At 36.4% G+C, this 23,505-nt stretch overlaps 1 protein-coding gene across 2 annotated transcripts; it reads right to left on the bottom strand.

Annotated features, from left to right (window-relative positions):
- Positions 1–909: 909 nt before the first annotated feature.
- On the bottom strand, positions 910–23,505 carry LOC132553839 (zinc metalloproteinase nas-15-like). Of its 2 annotated transcripts, XM_060218120.1 has the most exons (18): positions 23,394–23,505; positions 19,560–19,707; positions 18,544–18,646; positions 17,612–17,733; positions 16,378–16,498; positions 15,484–15,553; positions 14,590–14,793; positions 13,746–13,881; positions 11,640–11,765; positions 10,608–10,745; positions 8,880–8,954; positions 8,355–8,495; positions 7,698–7,889; positions 4,777–4,902; positions 4,144–4,335; positions 2,248–2,601; positions 1,657–1,770; positions 910–1,287 (listed from the first exon to the last, which is right to left on the bottom strand). In XM_060218120.1, exons 1-18 carry the CDS (start codon positions 23,415–23,417, stop codon positions 1,178–1,180), a joined length of 2,496 nt encoding a protein of 831 aa, XP_060074103.1. In that variant the 5' UTR covers positions 23,418–23,505; the 3' UTR covers positions 910–1,177. The 2 variants fall into 2 exon arrangements, with proteins under 2 accessions (XP_060074103.1, XP_060074104.1); XM_060218121.1 differs by lacking the exon at positions 8,880–8,954.

Here is a 23,505-nt window from a genome sequence, read left to right as displayed (position 1 = left end):
AAAGATGACCAGTCCAACAACTGCCTGTAAGGGGTCTAAAGATTGACTTCTGTGTCTTATGAGGCAAAGTAACAGAGGTGAACAGAGGCCATAGACTTTGTCCTTGGTGTCCAATGTGATGATGTCAGACAGGGTGACCCTTGTTTTTAAAGAAATGAGGAAAACAAGTCATTCACTGACCATCGTTTCTTACTACACTGAGTCAGAACGTTCATCAATGGGGTGCAATTGACGCAGTCGCGTTCAGAGAGACGACACGTGATCACTGATCCTTGATTACGTAACGAATTATCCCTGCAAACACCTTAAAATTGATGGGCTATATACAGCTATTTTCTAGTGTCAGGTTTTTCTTCCTCCGTTCTGTTTGTCAAAACCATTGTTGCCGATTTCAAAGATATTGCGAGAACATGAATTTGCCTATAGTCTGTTTAATGTTAGCTGTAGTAATCATTGGTCAACGCCTATCACGGGGATCTTGTGAAACATGCCCTAAAACCCTAACTATATGGAAAGAGAGTCTGGGTTTATGTATAAATAAGAAAAGGACATTAGCTAAAGTCGTTATTGTTCCAAGATTTTCCCAATATTATCATTTTATTTCGCTAAACATCTCGGAGAAATCGTTATAATAGTTTACAATTATCTTATGGAGAGGAAAACTTTTTATAGGCAATATTCTAAATTTGGCTGAATCCTTTTTTTGGTTGATGACGAATTCTGCCAAAAGTGAAAAACGATTACTAAACATCGCGCTCTAAATGGTTTCCTGTGGGGACGCCTCGGTGATTTCTGAGCAATCATAATAACCAGGAGAGGAATCCCATTATCATTTTGCCGAAGTGTTTTTGGCGCTAAAGAATACTTTTCGTCTTTCGGAGTAAGTCAATATGCATAACAAACATAATATTCGAGAAAAAGGCATAAGTTTTAATTGCTTAATGAAAACATACATTTAACCAATGTTCTTTAATATCACAAATAGCGAATGATTATAGTATTAACTTCCTGTACTTTATTACATGTCATATTGAAAAAGACACATCCAGCAGCAGATAAATGCGGAAACATTTCAACAATAATCCAGTCAGTGTTGAGAAGATTGGTCCCGATAAATATATCATTCGTACGTATAATGATATCCGTCAATGTGTGCTTCTCTCACCTCATGATATATCTAACAGAGTTTACAAGATTTGTGACAGAATCGTAACATGTAACCCGGGTTTGAACCACACTGTTCGGCTTTCGCCCACGTTGAGCACAGGGTGTGTTCATCAACGCATCCTGAAAAAAATGTTTTTAGAAAAAATTAATAGTGATAAGGTGATATCACCGAAGAGTCTTGATAGCCGTAAAAGCTGTATGATGCAGTGTAATCAATTAAATGGCTCCTTTGAAATTCGAATATTGACAATCACTAGTGCCTTTCATGTGATTTTTAATATTTTTGCTATAATTTCTTTGGTCAACATTTTATAATGCCTTGAACTAATGCTTTTCGCAGAGGTGATGAAACCGACTAATGCATTCTTTAAAAACTCCATTTTCAAAGTATATGTTTCTCGCGGTTTATTCCATCTTCAGAAACAGCGGTGAAAAGAATAATTTAAAAAAAAACAGCATTTCAAAAGCCGAAGTTTTGTGGTGTCTTACCTTTTTTGCAGTTATTACACGCCTTTCTGCAGGCCCTTAGACTGTAGCCGGCATTGTTTCTACAGTAGCCTACTTTTGCCCAAGCTTCACAACTTTCATGTTCGTCTACACAGTCTGGTAAGATATAGGAACACAATTATTGCCCATGTTTACACATCACCGTTCAATTACAATATGATTGGACGACAGCGGTAATGATGACATTGTTATTGCATTTGGTCCAATAGGATTGTGATCTCATACTGGTCTTGCTAGCTGTTACTGGATTTACGCCAATCGTAACAAAGTTTTTTGTTTAATGTAATCGGGCACGTATTCAGCTTTCTCCTAAACTAGCGTAGTTTTTAATAGAATATATTTAATTACGGGATTTTCCAGAAAGTCACTTCGCCACATTTACTAAAATTGCATAAGAAACATTTTATTTATTTAACTAATATTTATTTTTACTCAATAAACACTCGAAACGTATTGCGATTTTTCAATTTGATTGGGAAACGTTAATGTATATTCATTGTAAATGACGTTATGTCCCGCACAGTGAAGTCGTGATTATACTAATTATAAAAACAAATATTAAGTCAGACAGACCTAGTGGTGCCTTCGTGGTGCCCTCCGTATCTTCCGTTTCATCGTCTTCATTAGTAACAACGACTTTCTTCTCGTCATCTTCCTCAACTTCTCCTTCCTCCGTTTCAGTGGTACCACCATCGTCCTGTGTGTCTATATCTATTTCATCGTCCTGGTTTCTTCTGTCATCTTCGTTATCGATGTTCTCGTCGCGGCCGTTGTTTCCATCTCTGTTACCATCGTCTTCACGAGTGCTTGCACACACTCCACATGATCGTTTACAGTGAGTCTTCATGTATCCTGGGTTGATTTCACAGTGACCATTCTTAGACCAGGTCTCACAATCATTGTCATTATGGTAGTTGCTGCAGCCGTCTGTAACGGGCAAACACTACAAGCTTATTTAAACAATAAACTCTTTTCAGAAAGTTGTCGATGTGAATAAAATTTGGGTGACAGATAAATAGAATGACACCAATTGCGGAGACACGAAAAGTTATCCCCCAAATAGTATTTACCGAATGTATTTTTACACCTGGAACTGCTTATTACTTATAGTTACATTCGTATAAGGTTTTCGCTATCTGAAACAAAAAATGCGTTTAAGTTTAATCAAACACTAACAGTGATAACTTGAAACCCTAGAATAGATGAAAAAGGTAGTCCCGCATGGTAATCTTATCGTCCTAGATATTCCAGGCGTTGTGGTCACTTTCGCTCTCTACAACCTTGAAACATTCCATGACAAAAATTAAAGGTTCCATGTGCAACACCTTATGGATGAGAAATCTTTGATCTTCTGGTGTACATCAAACCAATCTCGAGGTCGTATAACGGTATGTTGTAATGGTGGGAGTTCGCTGTCGGTTCTTTGTAATATCCAGTATGTTTCTACTAAAACCCACTCTAGACCAACCAAATTACTTCGGAATGCTTCAGGACTGTAGAGAATGATAAAGGATGTTATCTCCGTAGTACAGAGAAAGCAATCGTATGATAAAGATATCACCGCAGATTTAATACCAATCTTATCTAAAAGTATATACTAACCTCTAATGATTACAACATCTTTTTCGTTAGTTGAGAATATTGGTTGCTGATTGCATATTGATTCTTCTTATTCAGAAGTGACGTGACTCCAGATAACACCACTGGCGTAGGAAGTTGTCCCAGAGGTCACTTTTGTGAAACGGGTAAATCCGTTGTTTATTGGGGGTGGGGGGTTGCAGGAAATGGAGCCTAATTTTTTCTGGGGGACCCCTCGCCAAAGCTTCGCGACGCACGGCTTCGCCGGCGTTGCCAGATTTTTGCCCCCCCCCCCCTAACTTTAGATCCTGGCTACGTCACTGGATCATAACACGGAGCAACGCGTCATTTCTTTGGACTTGTAGAACCAAATAGCCATGGAAATTCTAAGTAGAAGTCGTCGCTGATAATTAGGGACAACCATTACAAATATATTTTGTTCGTAACGGATTCCTTGCATAGATTGTCACATCGACGGTGGAAAAATTTGAAATCCCGTTTGTTATTGTGCTTATAAGGAATTTGCGGCATGTTATGTGTTTGATTATAATTATGTTGTGTGATGATTTTAATGCGCCATAAAGTTACCTTTTTTGAGTTTTCTGGCTAAAGTTCTTTCAACTTTGGATATGCCAGTATAATAATAGCAAGCGTGACACTTTGTTACGTATTATTTTGGTACAGAGATTTGAAGTAAAAGAATCAAAGGAAAAATAAACAAACAGATAGATAAAACATGATTTGAATGTGCCTGAAGGGATGAAGGTTGGATGGAGGTCATAATATTGTAAAACCCCGACAAAGCCTCGGGTTTTATGACATTTTGTGACCCCTCGGGTGAAATATCTCTATCCTAAAACCCGACATACCCAAGAGACTTATACCACATACCATCAGTATCTACATCATCGTTTCCCCAATCGTCGTTGTCTTCCTCTGCCTCATTGTCATCTCTGGTACTACCATCGCATCGACCGCATGCTTTCTTACAGTTGACCGGCATCCAGCTTGGATTCTTCATACACTCACCATCCCGGGCCCATACCTGGCATTTCCTGTCGTCGTACAGATTCTTGCAGGATCCTTCAGATGGCAAATAATTTACGATGTCATATTATTTTATGGAGACAACATTTTGATGTTGAACGTGAAAGAATATCCTTCCCATAATTAAGTTTGAATCCTCCTGAACACAAAATCGTTTTTGTAGTATCGTGTACTACATAGCAATATCATGTAACCTGTATTTATTGACAAACAACATGTCACGAATCATGATAACAATCCTCTTCAGTAAATATGTGAATATGTAAATTGTTGATTAGTACGATTATCAATTTTCACATTGCAGTGTACATAGAAAATAAATAAAACCAATACTTTTATCTTGTTTTTTTCTTTTTTTTGTTTTTTGTTTTTTTTTTTTTGTTCTCCTATTCCACATATGATGTAATGTGTGTGCAATATTGTCGAATGATTTAATAAATTTATATTTCAACTAAATAAAAACAGAAATGAACCTACCGTCCTCACACCTACTGCATGACTTCCGGCAATTAGGAACCATCCAGTCTGGGTTACGAGAACATTCGCCACTACTAGCCCATTTGAGGCATTCTCTGGTGTTGTGCCTATCTCGACAACCCTGGGCTAGAAATAACAGCGAATCCATTTATCCAACAGGAACACAGCCGAAATGACATAGGTATTAGCCTTAAGGACATCAGAGGGCATATCAGACGATAAAAGGAATTCAAACTTCAGTGCTAACAGCCATGATTATGAACACATTGTTGGTAAAATGTCCGAGCTCTGTTTAGTCTAGTCAGAATATTATATATTATTTACTGTAAAAAGTCGCGTATGATGGATTTTCATTCAGAATTCGTCACTTGCTTGATCAAATTGCTATCATAATACCCCTCTCTGTCTGTACTCTCAATCATAATATCCCTCACTGTCTGTACTCTCAATCATAATACCCCTCACTGTCTGTACCCTCAATCATAATATCCCTCACTGTCTGTACTCTCAATCATAATACCCCTCCCTGTCTGTACTCGCAATCATAATACCCCCTCCCTGTCTGTACTCTCAATCATAATACCCCCTCTCTGTCCGTACTCTCAATCATAATACCCCCTCTCTGTCCGTACTCTCAATCATAATACCCCTCTCTGTCCGTGCTCTCAATCATAATACCCCTCTCTGTCTGTACTCTCAATCATAATACCCCCTCCCTGTCTGTACTCTCAATCATAATACCCCCTCCCTGTCTGTACTCTCAATCATAATACCCCTCACTGTCTGTACTCTCAATCATAATACCCCCTCCCTGTATGTACTCTCAATCATAATACCCCCTCCCTGTCTGTACTCACAGTCAATCATAATACCCCCTCCCTGTCTGTACTCTCAATCATAATACCCCCTTCCTGTCTGTACTCTCAATCATAATACCCCCTCCCTGTACTCTCAATCATAATACCCCCTCCCTGTCTGTGCTCTCAATCATAATACCCCCTCTCTGTCTGTACTCTCAATCATAATACCCCTCTCTGTCTGTACTCTCAATCATAATACCCCCTCCCTGCCTGTACTCTCAATCATTATACCCCCTTCCTGTCTGTACTCTCAATCATTATACCCCCTTCCTGTCTGTACTCTCAATCATTATACCCCCTCTCTGTCTGTACTCTCATTCATAATACCCCTCTCTGTCCGTACTCTCAATCATTATACCCCCTTCCTGTCTGTACTCTCAATCATCTCAATCATTATACCCCCTCCCTCCTGCCTGTACTCTCAATCATTATACCCCCTTCCTGCCTGTACTCTCCATCATTATACGCCCTAGGTGTCTGTACTCTCAATCATTATACCCCCTTCCTGCCTGTACTCTCAATCATTATACCCCCTTCCTGTCTGTACTCTCAATCATTATACCCCCTCTCTGTCTGTACTCTCAATCATAATACCCCTCTCTGTCTGTACTCTCAATCATTATACCCCCTCCCTGTCTGTACTCTCAATCATTATACCCCCTCCCTGCCTGTACTCTAAATCATAATACTCCCTCTCTATCTGTACTCTCATTCATTATACCCTCTCCCTGTCTGTACCCTTAATCATAATACCCCCTCCCTGTCTGTGCTCTCAATCATAATACCCCCTCCCTGTCTGTGCTCTCAATCATAATACCCCCTCCCTGTCTGTACTCTCAATCATAATACCCCCTCCCTGTCTGTACCCTCAATCATTATACCCTCTCCCTGTCTGTACCCTCAATCATATTACCCCCTCCCTGTCTGTACTCTCAATCATAATACCCCTCCCTGTCTGTACTCGCAATCATTATACCCCCTCCCTGTCTGTACCCTTAATCATAATACCCCCTCCCTGTCTGTGCTCTCAATCATAATACCCCCTCCCTGTATGTACCCTCAATCATTATACCCTCTCCCTGTCTGTACCCTTAATCATAATACCCCCTCCCTGTCTGTGCTCTCAATCATAATACCCCCTCCCTGTCTGTGCTCTCAATCATAATACCCCCTCCCTGTCTGTACTCTCAATCATAATACCCCCTCCCTGTCTGTACTCTCAATCATAATACCCCTCACTGTCTGTACTCTCAATCATAATACCCCCTCCCTGTATGTACTCTCAATCATAATACCCCTCCCTGTCTGTACTCTCAATCATAATACCCCTCCCTGTCTGTACTGTCTGTACCCTTAATCATAATACCCCCTCCCTGTCTGTGCTCTCAATCATAATACCCCCTCCCTGTCTGTACCCTCAATCATTATACCCTCTCCCTGTCTGTACCCTCAATCATATTACCCCCTCCCTGTCTGTACTCTCAATCATAATACTCCCTCCCTGTCTGTACCCTCAATCATTGTACCCCCTCCCTGTCTGTACTCTCAATCATAATACCTCCTCCCTCTCTGTAACCTCAATCATTGTACCCCCTTCCTGTCTGTACCCTCAATCATAAACCCCCTTTTCTGTCTGTACTCTCAATCAAGGAATTTGTATACCACGAACCGCTCCAAAATGCCACCAAATTTGAAATAAGTGAATTTGCTCACCATGATTTGAATTGTGCGCGAATATATCTGTTGACAGTGCCATATGCTGTTGTGCGATATATGAGAATAATTGATAATTGTTTACGCTACTGTTAATCACTGATATTTCGCGGATACTTTATTTCGCGACCTAACGTCTTCAGGCATATTCGCGAATACATGATTTCGGAAACGGTGATCTGGAATTGACTTTAAATTCGCAAATGATTTATAAATCGGTATCCAATTCAGTATGAATGATATTTTCGTTCAAATAATCATGAGGCATTTGAATTCGCGATTGACTTTCCGCGTGTGGTGAGGCGAAAATAAAATCCACGGAAAATATAACGGATTTAAAGTACTTACGGTCATCGTTTTGACCCCTGTCGGAAGTCTCGTCTCTAAGGGGTGTGTCATCGTCTGTTGGCATCGCCTTGTCACATAGGCGACACGACCCTCGGCAGTTGTTATACATCCACTTTCGGTTAACTTGACATTCTCCTTTCCTTGCCCAGATATTACACTGGGTTGAGTTGGTGTGTACATTCCCACAATTCTCTGCATGGAAAAGTAACATTTATATTAGCATTGTTAGCTTGTTGCTATGGTAGCAGATTTCGCGTAAATAAACGGTGATAATTAGCACACAAAGATATAGGCTGTCCATGCATAGCCATTGATCATAGATGCATGGTTTTAATGTTGAAGTTAGCATTTTAATGTGTACCACTTTAATTTTGTATATAACACTCAAGGACGAATGACCCAATATCATCAACATACGAGCCAAAGTCTGCCTCAGCCGAAAAAATACACAGAATTAAAAGTACTATTGATTGCAGCAGAATCAGGACGATAAAAACAATCAAGAAAATAAAAACATGCCAAAAGTGTCATAATCCAAAATCAAATTTATTAAAACGAGGGCAAATATGAAGACAAGATTAAACAAAAGAAATGATGATATTACAGGGAAGAATCCGTGAGGATATAATGACACGTACTTTTGAACTTAAAACTTACCGGAAGCTGCCGTGTTGTTGTTAGAACACATGCCACACGTGCTTTTGCAGTTGATCTTCATCCAATCTTCCATTACAATACAATCGCCATTTTTTGCCCAGCTGTCACACTTATCATCACTATACTTATTATGACACTCCTCTGTAATATGCAAAATCCTAACACATTTGAAACAAAGGATATTGAATGATGTCAAACATTTTATATCTCCGAAATGCCTATTGTTGCAGTACAATGGGATTTTATATTGACAATTACAAATGACTTTTGCTTCCTGGTAAAGAATAGCAGGCTTTTAAATGTGATGAGAAACCTAATCTCATTGTCAACGTGAAATATAAAACTACATTTTAGAGACATAACTATTTATTTTTTTTAATAATTTGTCTTGTTGTCAGTCGCCTGGGAACAGTTTTTAATCTACAGACAAAAGCACAGGTTATGACCAAATGTTGCTTCCATCGCTGGTACGTCATATCATTTTGAAAACTTAGACGCATAAAAAAAAATGAAAGCTATGCATACCAACAGTCCAGTTCTTTGGGTAGAGATTGGTAAAAATCCCTAACCACTGCCAAGCCCATGTTGCCACATGATTCCCTTAAATTACCAATTGTTTTGTATTTATAAACTGTATTACAAAATGTTACACATGTAAGTTTATTGATTTCATTTTAATTTCAATATTTGATATCCAAAATTGCAACTCTCTGGATGTGAAAAAAAGTCTTCAAAAATATGTTGATTTTAGAAGTTGTCTTTTAGTTACACGGGAAGTTAAATTTGCTAAAGGATGTTAAATACAAAATCTTGTTGACATTTACTTTTTTCTTGAACATCGAATTTCAGTAAAATAGAACTATTTCAAAGACAAAATGTGTACTTTACTCAAATCATAGAAAGTATGTTAGATACTTTACACAAATTATAGAAAGTATGTTAGATACTTTACACAAATCATAGAAAGTATGTTGTGTACTTTAAACAAATCACAAATCATAGAAAGTATGTTAGGTACTTTACACAAATTATAGAAAGTATGTTGTGTATTTTACACAAATCATAGAAAGTATGTTAGGTACTTTACACAAATCACAAATCATAGAAAGTATGTTAGGTACTTTACACAAATTATAGAAAGTATGTTGTGTACTTTACACAAATCACAAATCATAGAAAGTATGTTGTGTACTTTACACAAATCATAGAAAGTATATTAGGTACTTTACACAAATCACAAATTATAGAAAGTATGTTGTGTACTTTACACAAACCACAAATCATAGAAAGTATGTTGTGTACTTTACACAAATCATAGAAAGTATGTTAGGTACTTTACACAAATCACAAATTATAGAAAGTATGTTGTGTACTTTACACAAACCACAAATCATAGAAAGTATGTTGTGTACTTTACACAAATCATCAATCATAGAAAGTATGTTAGGTACTTTACACAAATCACAAATTATAGAAAGTATGTTGTGTACTTTAAACAAATCACAAATCATAGAAAGAATGTTAGGTACTTTACACAAAATATAGAAAGTACGTTGTGTATTTTACACAAATCATAGAAAGTATGTTAGGTACTTTACACAAATCACAAATCATAGAAAGTATGTTAGGTACTTTACACAAATTATAGAAAGTATGTTGTGTACTTTACACAAATCACAAATCATAGAAAGTATGTTGTGTACTTTACACAAATCATAGAAAGTATGTTAGGTACTTTACACAAATTATAGAAAGTATGTTGTGTACTTTACACAAATCATAGAAAGTATGTTGTGTACTTTACACAAATCATAGAAAGTATGTTGTGTACTTTACACAAATCATAGAAAGTATGTTGTGTACTTTACACAAATCATAGAAAGTATGTTAGTTACTTTACACAAATCATAGAAAGTATGTTGTGTACTTTACACAAATCACAAATCATAGAAAGTATGTTAGGTACTTTACACAAATCATAGAAAGTATGTTAGTTACTTTACACAAATCATAGAAAGAATGTTGTGTACTTTACACAAATCATAGAAAGAATGTGTGTACTTTACACAAATCATAGAAAGTATTTTGTGTACTTTACACAAATCACAAATCATAGAAAGTATGTTGTGTACTTTACACAAATCATAGAAAGTATGTTGTGTACTTAGTTATTTATCACAAATTCACGAGCCATTGTAAAGTATTTTAAGGTACTTTATCATTAACCACAAATTCTTATGAAATATTTTCTACCTTCCGTATTCGCTCCTTCCTTCCCACACAAGCCACACGCCTTTTGACAGTAGCGTTCCATAAACTTGGTATTGAGTTTACACTCTCCTTGTGTGGACCAGATGTAACAGCTCCAACTGTTGTACTCATTCCGACATGCTTAAACACAACATTTAAATTTTACAGAGTGTTATATTCATTGACATGGGTTTGGTAGCTATTGTGATATATTCTTGTATTCTCAAAGATGGTGTCAAAGTTACAATGTAGTTGGAAGGTTTTTTTTAACTCTGTGCTAATATTTTTAGAATTATTATTTTGATATTATTTCATGATATTTTCATTGCATACTCAAGCAAGACTTCATGTTTATTTTCTTTCGTTCATATGAATCCGAAGAGGGATTGGATATTTCAATACCCTTATGTTCCATGGATATGACTGTCGGTAGAATTCGCGGGAATTACATTCCACTATTGTCATGGTAATTGAAAATACATACAGCGTAAAATCAATTACCCAGAAAACATTTTTAAAGTGAATCACAATTTCAGACGTGTTTCCCATATGTATACATAGCTAATACTTGATAAACCAACGCGAGTTAAATTCCTTGAACTAACCCAAAACAAGACAACCACGTGATATTAGCTTCGCGATATAAGAAAACTATCACCATAAACAAAACCGGATATTATTATGGATTAATGACACGTAATGCACATGCAGTCGAACTTCTTTATCTCGTACTCGTATAACACAAAGGCACGTTTAATTCGAAGTATTCCGTCGGTGGCAATCAAATTTCACACTTAACATTCCAACTCACTCGGATAACTCAAGGTTTTCCTTCGGTCCCGCCGACTTCGAGATAATGAAGTTCGTTCGTATAGATATATAACTAGATAAAACGAAACGATGTTTTAATACTTCTAGGGTAAGACTGAAATCATATATATTGTTTTAAGATCCTATGATGAAGTGCCATGATATGCTCTATTTTTCAGTACTTTTGAGATTATATAGTGAAAAAAAAACAGATGATTTACATACTGTCTAACGTGGGCTTGTTGGACTTAATGTTTTCTTGACAGTCTGAGGTACCATCCGGACAGATACAGCGGCAATTCTGGTCAACAATCCCGCCATCCAGGCAGCGGACAACTCTCGGACATACCGCTGGACAATATATAGAGGTAGATGATAAGATATACACTGAAAATATATACTCCGTAGTGTCATTGTTCATTGTATTGGTAATCCTAACTGGTCGGATTTCAAAGAGAACACCATCTGCAACTTTTCCAGTGTTCAATGTGCGAGACATCCATTTTATAGCAAAATTGTTTAAAGAATGCGTTAACTATTTCCCGAGTCAGATGTTAGAGAGCGCATCAACTATTACCCGAGTCAGATGTTAAAGGGCGCATAAACTATTACCCGAAACATATGTTAGAGTGCGCATCAACTATTACCCGAGTCAGATGTTAAAGGGCGCATCAACTATTACCCGAGACAGATGTTAAAGAGCTCATCAACTATTACCCGAGACATATGTTAGAGAGCGCATCAACTATTACCCGAGTCAGATGTTAACGGGCGCATCAACTATTACCCGAGACAGATGTTAAAGGGCGCATCAACTATTACCCGAGACAGATGTTAGAGAGCGCATCAACTATTACCCGAGTCAGATGTTAGAGAGCGCATCAACTATTACCCGAGTCAGATGTTAGAGAGCGCATCAACTATTACCCGAGTCAGATGTTAGAGAGCGCATCAACTATTACCCGAGTCAGATGTTAGAGAGCGCACCTACTATTAACCGAGACAGATGTTAGAGAGCGCATCAACTATTAACCGAGACAGATGTTAGAGAGCGCATCAACTATTACCCGAGTCAGATGTTAGAGAGCGCATCAACTATTACCTGAGTCAGATGTTAGAGAGCGCATCAACTATTACCCGAGTCAGATGTTAGAGAGCGCATCAAGTATTACCCGAGTCAGATGTTAGAGAGCGCATCAACTATTACCCGAGTCAGATGTTAGAGAGCGCATCAACTATTACCCGAGTCAGATGTTAGAGAGAGCATCAACTATTACCCGAGTCAGATGTTAGAGAGCGCATCAACTATTACCCGAGTCAGATGTTAGAGAGCGCATCAACTATTACCCGAGTCAGATGTTAGAGAGCGCATCAACTATTACCCGAGTCAGATGTTAGAGAGCGCATCAACTATTACCCGAGACAGATGTTAGAGAGCGCATCAACTATTACCCGTGACAGATGTTAGAGAGCGCATCAACTATTACCCGAGTCAGATGTTAGAGAGCGCATCAACTATTATCCGAGTCAGATGTTAGAGAGCGCATCAACTATTACCCGAGTCAGATGTTAGAGAGCGCATCAACTATTACCCGAGTCAGATGTTAGAGAGCGCATCAACTATTATCCGAGTCAGATGTTAGAGAGCGCATCAACTATTACCCGAGTCAGATGTTAGAGAGCGCATCAACTATTACCCGAGACAGATGTTAGAGAGCACATCAACTATTACCCGAGACAGATGTTAAAGAGCTCATCAACTATTATCCGAGACATATGTTAGAGTGCGCATCAACTATTACCCGAGTCAGATGTTAGAGAGCGCATCAACTATTACCCGAGTCAGATGTTAGAGAGCGCATCAACTATTACCCGAGACATATGTTAGAGTGCGCATCAACTATTACCCGAGTCAGATGTTAGAGAGCGCATCAACTATTACCCGAGTCAGATGTTAGAGAGAGCATCAACTATTACCCGAGTCAGATGTTAAAGGGCGCATCAACTATTACCCGAGACATATGTTAGAGAGCGCATCAACTATTACCCAAGACAGATGTGATGCTAAGGGTCTACAATTTGTTGCCTAGGAGGCGACTACGGAAAATTCAAAGTGATCAAACGAAAAGTCAAAATTTATATAGGAAGGTGCACTACCCAATAGTTGAATAAGTTTTGTAATTTTCATATATTATCATAATTTCAGAACAACAGTAATTACATGTATATATTCCGAATTGTGCCACTATAGCTATATATTCAGTGCCATATTCTACAATGTTCTTGTCTTCTAGTATCACATGTCTGAGTCAGCATGTATATATATGATACCTGAGCATTCGTACATCCGGTTGACCGCTTTGATGTCAGTGAAGGACAATTCCTTTCGCCATACTTTGCCAATGGTCTCTTCCTTGGATGGGTCCTTAGCCCGGATGGTTTGTGACCTACCGTCCTGTGCGAATGCCTAGCAAATATTTAAGTATATGTTATAGGTGAATGGTTTGAGACCTACTGTTCTGTGAGAATGTCTAGCAAATATATACTAGAATTCAAAAACTGGATGGCATAATGACCTGTTCTGCAAACTATATTATTGCGGACTCCATGCGGATACATGGCTAAAATACATATCATTGTCCCCATCCGCGTAAAATTGGTGTGGACGCATGCGCCCAATTCCTAGTACTTTACTCTGGTTAATTAGTTGTAACACAGTCGCCGTTCACTTACACGTCCTGTGTTCGATTCCCGGCACGAATGTTAAAGAGTAGGAGGTCCCGGCCAAGTGATTAGTACACGCTTAAAGCTTGTTTCACAAATGTTGTAAAATAAATATAGGCTATATCATATCAATTCTGTTCTTATCATTGTACATAAAACACACAAGAAGATTGCAAATCTTAATACGTACTTAGAATTAGACAAAATTGCACTCAACAATGAAGTAAATTGTACCATACAACTCTTTCTCCAGGACTCCTCTTTAAACCTAATGGTATATCTTAGGAAAAATAGGAGGTTATCGAAAAGGCGTCAACATCATAGCATGTATGTCAGTGCTGGTACAATTACCACGCTGAACACTATTAACAGTAATACACATATTCAGTTGGTTTTGAAACTTCTTTGCACACACACACATACGCATGCGCTGTTAAGTATTCGTACTTACCGTGACTCCATAGTGCATCACAGAAGAATACTCATAAGGGACGTCATATTGATTCACTTCCTGTGTCGAGTATTTGTTAAACCATATGCGCATGCTCGGTGCTACATTATGATAAAGAATCTCGATAAATTCATCTCTGTTTGGAAGTTGATGTTCATGGACTAGTCCAAGCGCATGCCCAATCTCATGAAGGTACAGTCCTTTCTGTAGGTGTAAAAAAATGGTAACACAATTCAAAATTTTGACGGATTTTGAGTAATGTCAGAATCATGGTTATTATAGACAGAATAAAAAACAGATTCTAGAGATAAATGGTCTCGGAGTCTATACGCATTACTTCATTCCACTTCTAACTTGCTATATAAAAATAGCTTAAATCAAGCTGTATACAGAAATTCTTATAACACAACCAGTACAAGATTAGAGTGTGAAGTCTCGATGACTACACGGTCACCTTCATCTTATAACACAACCAGTACAAGTTTAGAGTGTGACATTTTTATGACTACACGGTCACCTTCATCTTATAACACAACCAGTACAAGATTAGAGAGTGACATTTTTACGACTACACGGTCACCTTCATCTTATAACACAACCAGTAGAAGATTAGAGAGTGACGTTTCGATGAATACACAGTCACCTTCATCTTATAACACAACCAGTAGAAGATTAGACAATGACGTTTCGATGACTAAATAGCCATTTTCATCAGACAAGCGAACAAAAGTTAGTTTATCGAATCCTCACCACCTTGTACATTACGTACATCAGTGCTAGCACGCTCAACAAAGGTCATTTGTCAGCTGAAGGTCACGAAACCTTACCCTTCTATGCTACTGACGTGACGAACCTGAATGAAATCGTATCACGCTATGACAAGAGTCGACTTACCCAGCGGCATCCGTTCTGATCCAGGTTCAGAAGTTGTCCTCCACCTACCATACCCAGCTGGGAGTTACATCTGTCAGAGAAAACACGGTACAATACAATGGAATTCCATTATGAAATGTACATCAGTCTCATAAATATCCCATCTCTTTCGTATGTATATTTCATTTCTCGAATACATTTCTTATCTGTCACATGTGCATAACATCTTTCGCTGACACATTTCATATTTGACATATGTCCAAGGCTCTATACAGAAATCAGATACAGAGCAATTATCTACTCAAATGCTATTATGTGAAAATTTGTTTAAGACAAATAGCGAAAGAGAAATTACAATTTTGTATTTGATGTTCCGACGCAGAATTGCTTATAAATGATATTTCTTGAGAACACAGTGTCAGACTGTCGACAACATCACTCTTTCACGCTTCGTTATGGGAAGATATACGAAGGTCAAGTATGAGGAGAAAAGATAACTGCTTTGCAACTACGCATTTTGAATTATGCGACACAAAGGAAGTAACAACGCACATGGCTTTCTTCACAAACTTCAAACTTCATCAATCTTAAAAAGTTTCGAAATTGTTTGATGAAATTTCTTTCTGATATGATGAACAATTTTGACACAATTTCTCAAAACTTTTATAACGGTTCGACGGAAACTGTTCACTACTTCCGGTATGGTATAAATGTAGGATAATAACGCATACAGAAAGACATACTACAACTCTCGAGATTACATTTCAAAACAATTATCACGTTAATAAATATATTACTTCATCAATTTTTTGGATTGTTTCTCTGCCAGCCCGAAAAATATTCACAAAGAGCGACTCCTTAGAAATATTGTTCGGAAGAATTTGACAATAAAAATTATGTACTTTATCTACCTACCCATCTCCGTTTTGGAATCGGACATAATTAACGTCTTCAGATGTTGCTTCACGGAATCTCACACACGTGTACTTTTCCCACTCGCGCATAGCAACTCGAATTAAGTATCTCTCTTTCGCTTCTGTAAAAGATGAAGTAGGTGTTATTGACGGCGGCGGTAACAACAACAACAACAACAACAACAACAACAACAACAACATCAGCAGCTGCAACAACAACAACAACAACAACAACAACAACAACACACAATAACAACAACATCAGCAGCTGCAACAACAACAACAACAACAACAACAACAACACAACAACACACAACAACAACAACATCAACACACAATAACAACATACAACAGCAACATCAGCAGCTGCAAAAACAACAAAAACAACACACAACACACAACAACAACATACAACAACAACATCAGCAGCTGCAACAACAACAACAACAAACATCAACACACAATAACAACAACATCAGCAGCTGCAACAACAACAACAACAACAACAACAACACAACAACACACAACAACACAACAACAACACAACAACATCAACACACAATAACAACATACAACAACAACATCAGCAGCTGCAACAACAACAACAACAAACATCAACACACAATAACAACAACATCAGCAGCTGCAACAAGAACAACAACACACAACAACACACAACAACATCAACACACAATAACAACATACAACAGCAACATCAGCAGCTGCAAAAACAACAAAAACAACAACACACAACAACAACATACAACAACAACAGCAGCAGCTGCAACAACAACAACAACACACAACAACAACAACACACACAACAACAACAACAACACAACAACAATATACCACAACAACAACATACAACAAAAACAGCAGCAGCTGCAACAACAACAACAACACACAACAACAACAACACACAACAACAACAACAACAACACAACAACAATATACCACAACAACAACATACAACAAAAACATCAGCAGCTGCAACAACGACAACAACAACAACAACAACACACAACAACAACAACATCAACACACAATAACAACATACAACAGCAACATCAGCAGCTGCAAAAACAACAAAAACAACAACACACAACACACAACAACAACATCAGCAGCTGCAACAACAACAACAAACAACAACACACAACAACAACACACAACAACAACACACAACAACAACAACAATGACGACGACAGTAACAAATTTGCGGGATACGCACTGAAATGACCCGGTGTGAGGTAGTAAGGTACTTCGCCATTGGGCCAGCGAAGGTCAATTCGTCTCACTGCTTTTCGTTTCTTTCTCTTTTGTTCAAAATATGGCATCATCTTGATATCCCCACTACAAAAATCAATACAATTATAATTTATGCATCTTTTAAAAATTGTATTGAAAACCGTTTAAGTTTGTAAGGTAAACCGCTGTAGAAATATGAAACACTTGTGCAAGATGTTAAAATACTTCAAAAATCAAAGCAAACTTCACAAAATATTTTAGGAATGCGTTTTCGGTGTTATATCAGTCTTGAAATTTATCATGCTAGAAAAATAAATTTCATAACATCTAGCCTATTGATCATCGGTTTTTTTGGACGTCACAACTTTAAGAAATTAACTTCATTGTGATTGCAGAGAAGTAACTTAAGGAAGGAGCTGAATGTCAAAACGATATCACTTTTGATATCTGGCCCAAATCTAACTCTGGAAATGATGTTGCGATCATTCAACCGTAACTTATTTGATAAACAGAATCTTGTTTTTACTTCTAATAAAATCTTTGAAATCATTCCTTGTCCTCTTATGAAATAGGAAAACATGTTTGGTGTATGCGAATTTTTAAAATGAACAACACAATCTAACAGACACATATACAGGCAGGGTTTGCAAATAGTCATTTTAACAGGAGCTTTACAGATGTCACCAAATAGACCTTTTGTTTTTTTCTGTTTTGATTATTTTTTCTATCCTCTTAAATCATATTTGTTTTACCTTTTTATAATAGTGAATTATAGATACATTTCTCCCGTATGAATAGCCTTGCGAAAACAATGTTCAACTATTATCTTAAAACGATAGTTTCCGCTGTGAAATTACATTAATTCTACCTTAAACATGAAAAGGGTGGAAAAGCAATACTAGGATTAGGCCTCACTATTCTGGTGGTTGGTACATGTTACGGAATTGCTCTTCTGTCAGCAGCATGTCGAGCTCTGCCAGGAACATACCATCAGGCCCAACCATCTTCTGAGCAGAAACTATTTCAAGAGTAACAGAAATGGGAATTCAAGAACAACGTATTTGAACCAGTAACTTAAAAAACCAAATCCACAAATACATCGCGTCAAGAAATTAATATTCCGGATAAGCTATGGCATCAAATGTACGCGTTTAATTCATGTTTAAAATCTAAAGTCATTAAATTTGCATTCGAATTTGTAAGGTCGTTAGAAATCTTCATATAAAGAAATTAATATCTGGTGATTCTAAGGCTTAATTTGTTAGGTTTAGTTTGAAACTTCCCATTATATTTTTGGGTTTTGTATTTCTTTTGACCAATTTTCTATTTGCCTCTGTCGCCCTTAGGTTAGCATCACTGAGTATTAGCGGGAGAAAAAACCGCCATGACACTATTTAGACCACTAATTATCTTTACTGTATCTAATTCTAAATCAGCATCAACAGGTGCTATCCACTTGTATGCTATTTATACAGTTTTGATAAAAAAATAAAATGCAATAGTTTGTTGAGTTTAAATGGTGTACCTCATGAATTCAAAATATGTGGAAATTTCGCTTTTCCTCTTTCAGATAAATCACGTGGCTCAAATTGTTTTTGCCAAATATTTTTTTCTCTACGTGTCAACGAGGACATAAATAGCTTCAACGAGGAAGACATACAGTGATGAAGAAAAATGCAAATCATTAAAAAAAGGACGGTTTGTAAAACAGACTAATAAAAATCTAGAAATGATTTTAAATGGCCTGTCTTGTGTTCGCCATTAAAGATACAGGGAGATATTTCGATTAACTAAGCCACGTTACTAAGTGATAGTTGATTCAATACCAAACGTGTTATACATTCTGCTGGTCTGTTTTTACTTTTTGTTAATCTACTGTTACTGTATTTGAGTCCAGTCAACGGGATATCAGTTCATTAAAGAATAAATACCATTGATGCCTCCAAGTGCTGCTGTGAAAATTTCATCGAGGGTGAGATTGGTGTACTGTTCCAAAGTGTTCAAATCGTAAGGCGACATGTCGAGTTTTTTGAAAGCAGCCAGTTCCTGGCCCCCTACCACTCCACACAACAGCAAAATCTAGATAGACAATAGAAGCGGAGAACAGTCTCTCATATATCCCTTTTTCAGAATAATGCTCCTACTAGAAAAGTAAACCTGATTATACATTATTCATTGCTTATATAGGTGTCAGCTTATACTTCCGCCTTTTGAACTTCACTGATCTCGGAGTGCCTCTTTTGTATTTGACGATTCCGAAAAGAGGTATTGAATTAAAAGCCCGCCATTTCCCTGATATACCTGCTTAATTTGAGGTTTTATTCTACACTTAATATCATGAAAGTTTAGCTTATCTCCAAGAAGTCGGCATATCTTCTTCCAGGACATTTTTCATTTTGTCTTTGTATCTTCTCGTGATTCAAAAATAATTGAATGTGTGCATTTCTTTTGTGAGCATTTTCTTTCCGAATGTCTTTGTTGAGCATGGTATCCAGGTGATTCTACCGTGACCTATCCATAGGGCCAACAGTGCTTTTCTTTGCAACATCCTTTCGTGTTCACACGCGGATGAATATACAGTAACAAAGCTTACCAGAGCTTGTGTAAGCTAAAGATTCACAAAAAAAAAAAAAAAAACCCACGAAAAAGTACAAAGAGGTGGCCAAACGTTTTGGACTTGAACTTTGACTATAACAAATGTCGAATGTTGCGCATAATCATGGTTGTCACAATCAAAAATTTTATATTTTGGCAATGTATAAATACCTTACATTGTTTGTAAGTAAAAGTTTTTTAATGAATTCCAGAACAAAGCGTGTTCGAAGACGAAGACTGCACATAAGTTATCAATGATATTCTATAAAAAAGAGATGTTATACATCGCAAATTTATCTGAATTGTTTGCTATCAATAATAATGAGATTCGATATCTCTAGAATATCTACCACATCAGTGATATATCGATTATTTATACCATGTCATTGAAACGTTCAATGTAATTAAGGAAAATTATTATATAGACACATTTATATGTGATATGTTGTATATCATAAAGTAACATTGTTGTACTATATATCATATAACTGTTTATCTGTCGTGTTATAGATATCGTATAGGACTGTCTATCATTGTTGTACTATATATCATATAACTGTTTATCTGTCGTGTTATAGATATCGTATAGGACTGTCTATCATTGTTGTACTATATATCATATAACTGTTTATCTGTCGTGTTATAGATATCGTATAGGTCTGTCTACCATTGTTGTACTATATATCATATAACTGTTTATCTGTCGTGTTATAGATATCGTATAGGACTGTCATTGTTGTACTATATATTATATAAATGTTTATCTGTCGTGTTATCAATATCGTATAGGACTGTCATTGTTGTACTATATATCATATAACCGTTTATCTGTCGTGTTATAGATATCGTATAGGACTGTCATTGTTGTACTATATATCATATAACCGTTTATCTGTCGTGTTATAGATATCGTATAGGACTGTCTATCATTGTTGTACTATATATCATATAACTGTTTATCTGTCGTGTTATAGATATCGTATAGGACTGTCATTGTTGTACTATATATCATATAACTGTTTATCTGTCGTGTTATAGATATCGTATAGGACTGTCATTGTTGTACTATATATCATATAACCGTTTATCTGTCGTGTTATATATATCGTATAGGACTATAACCGTTTATCTGTCGTGTTATAGATATCGTATAGGACTATAACTGTTTATCTGTCGTGTTATAGATATCGTATAGGACTATCATTGTTGTACTATATATCATATAACCGTTTATCTGTCGTGTTATAGATATCGTATAGGACTGTCTATCATTGTTGTACTATATATCATATAACCGTTTATCTGTCGTGTTATAGATATCGTATAGGACTATCTGTCATTGTTGTACTATATATCATATAACCGTTTATCTGTCGTGTTATAAATATCGTATAGGACTGTCTATCATTGTTGTACTATATATCATATAACCGTTTATCTGTCGTGTTATAGATATCGTATAGGACTATCATTGTTGTACTATATAACATATAACCGTTTATCTGTCGTGTTATAGATATCGTATAGGACTTCATTGTTGTATCTGTCTATCATTGTTGGACTACATATATATCATATAACTGTTTATCTGTCGTGTTATAGATATCGTATAGGACTGTCATTATATATCATGTACTATATATCATATAACTATATATCATATAACTGTTTATCTGTCGTGTTATATAATCGTATAGGACTATCATATACTATATATCATATAACCGTTTATCTGTCGTGTTATAGATATCGTATAGGACTGTCATTGTTGTACTATATATCATAAAACCGTTTATCTGTCGTGTTATAGATATCGTATAGGACTGTCATTGTTGTACTTTATATCATAATCATATAACCGTTTATCTGTCGTGTTATAGATATCGTATAGGACTGTCTATCATCGTTGTACTATACATCATATAACCGTTTATCTGTCGTGTTATAGATATCGTATAGGACTGTCTATCATTGTTGTACTATATATCATATAACTGTTTATCTGTCGTGTTATAGATATCGTATAGGACTATCATTGTTGTACTATATATCATATAACTGTTTATCTGTCGTGTTATAGATATCGTATAGGACTGTCTATCATTGTTGTACTATATATCATATAACTGTTTATCTGTCGTGTTATAGATATCGTATAGGACTGTCTATCATTATTGGACTAAATATCATAAAACCGTTTTTCTGTCGTGTTATAGATATCGTATAGGACTGTCATTGTTGTACTATATATCATATAACTGTTTATCTGTCGTGTTATAGATATCGTATAGGACTATCTATCATTGTTGTACTATATATCATATAACCGTTTATCTGTCGTGTTATAGATATCGTATAGGACTGTCTATCATTGTTGTACTATATATCATATAACCGTTTATCTGTCGTGTTATAGATATCGTATAGGACTGTCTATCATTGTTGTACTATATATCATATAACTGTTTATCTGTCGTGTTATAGATATCGTATAGGACTGTCTATCATTGTTGTACTATATATCATATAACTGTTTATCTGTCGTGTTATAGATATCGTATAGGACTGTCATTGTTGTACTTTATATCATATAATGGTTTATCTGTCGTGTTATATATATCGTATAGGACTGTCTATCATTGTTGTACTATATATCATATAACTGTTTATCTGTCGTGTTATAGATATCGTATAGGTCTGTCATTGTTGTACTATATATCATATAACTGTTTATTTGTCGTGTTAGATGTATTGATCTTTGATATACATAATACCTTGGTTACTGATATTAGTAAAATTATAAAATTTTAGAAAGCTTGAATAAATTATTATAAGGAATACCGGAACAGTCCTATGTATTACGTTAAGTTTAGTTCATGATATCAGTTTTGTTGAAGAATAATTCTTGATATTTTTTTCAATGACAGCGATGATCAAATATCTTTACAAAGGTACAAAATCATTTTAACCGTAAATCATGAAGTCTATTTGTAAATCAAATTCTGCAAATCAGCAACATTTATCAGATGGACTAAAATGATTCCAACTGTTCTCTTAAGTAGAAATTTAAATTGATAATCGATATAATTTGAAATATAATCACAATATGACTATAATGCTCTTAAATATCTAAAAGACTGTTTGACCAGCCAGAACTGGAGTTTTCCTACCTGCAATACGTAGAGGGTAGTCATGTTGCCAGCCACTGTTTTGTGCCGTGCACTCCCTTCCCTGAAGCCCTACCTCCTCGGCTAGAACACATCTAGGGCAATGTCAAGAGCC

This window comes from Ylistrum balloti, unplaced genomic scaffold, assembly GCF_031769215.1.
Source record: "Ylistrum balloti isolate Yb309-2 unplaced genomic scaffold, AGI_CSIRO_Ybal_v1 Utg370358, whole genome shotgun sequence".
NCBI lineage: Eukaryota > Metazoa > Mollusca > Bivalvia > Pectinida > Pectinidae > Ylistrum > Ylistrum balloti.
The sequence above is the reverse complement of the archived record's forward strand: the minus strand, read 5'-3'. Positions and strand labels throughout refer to the sequence as shown.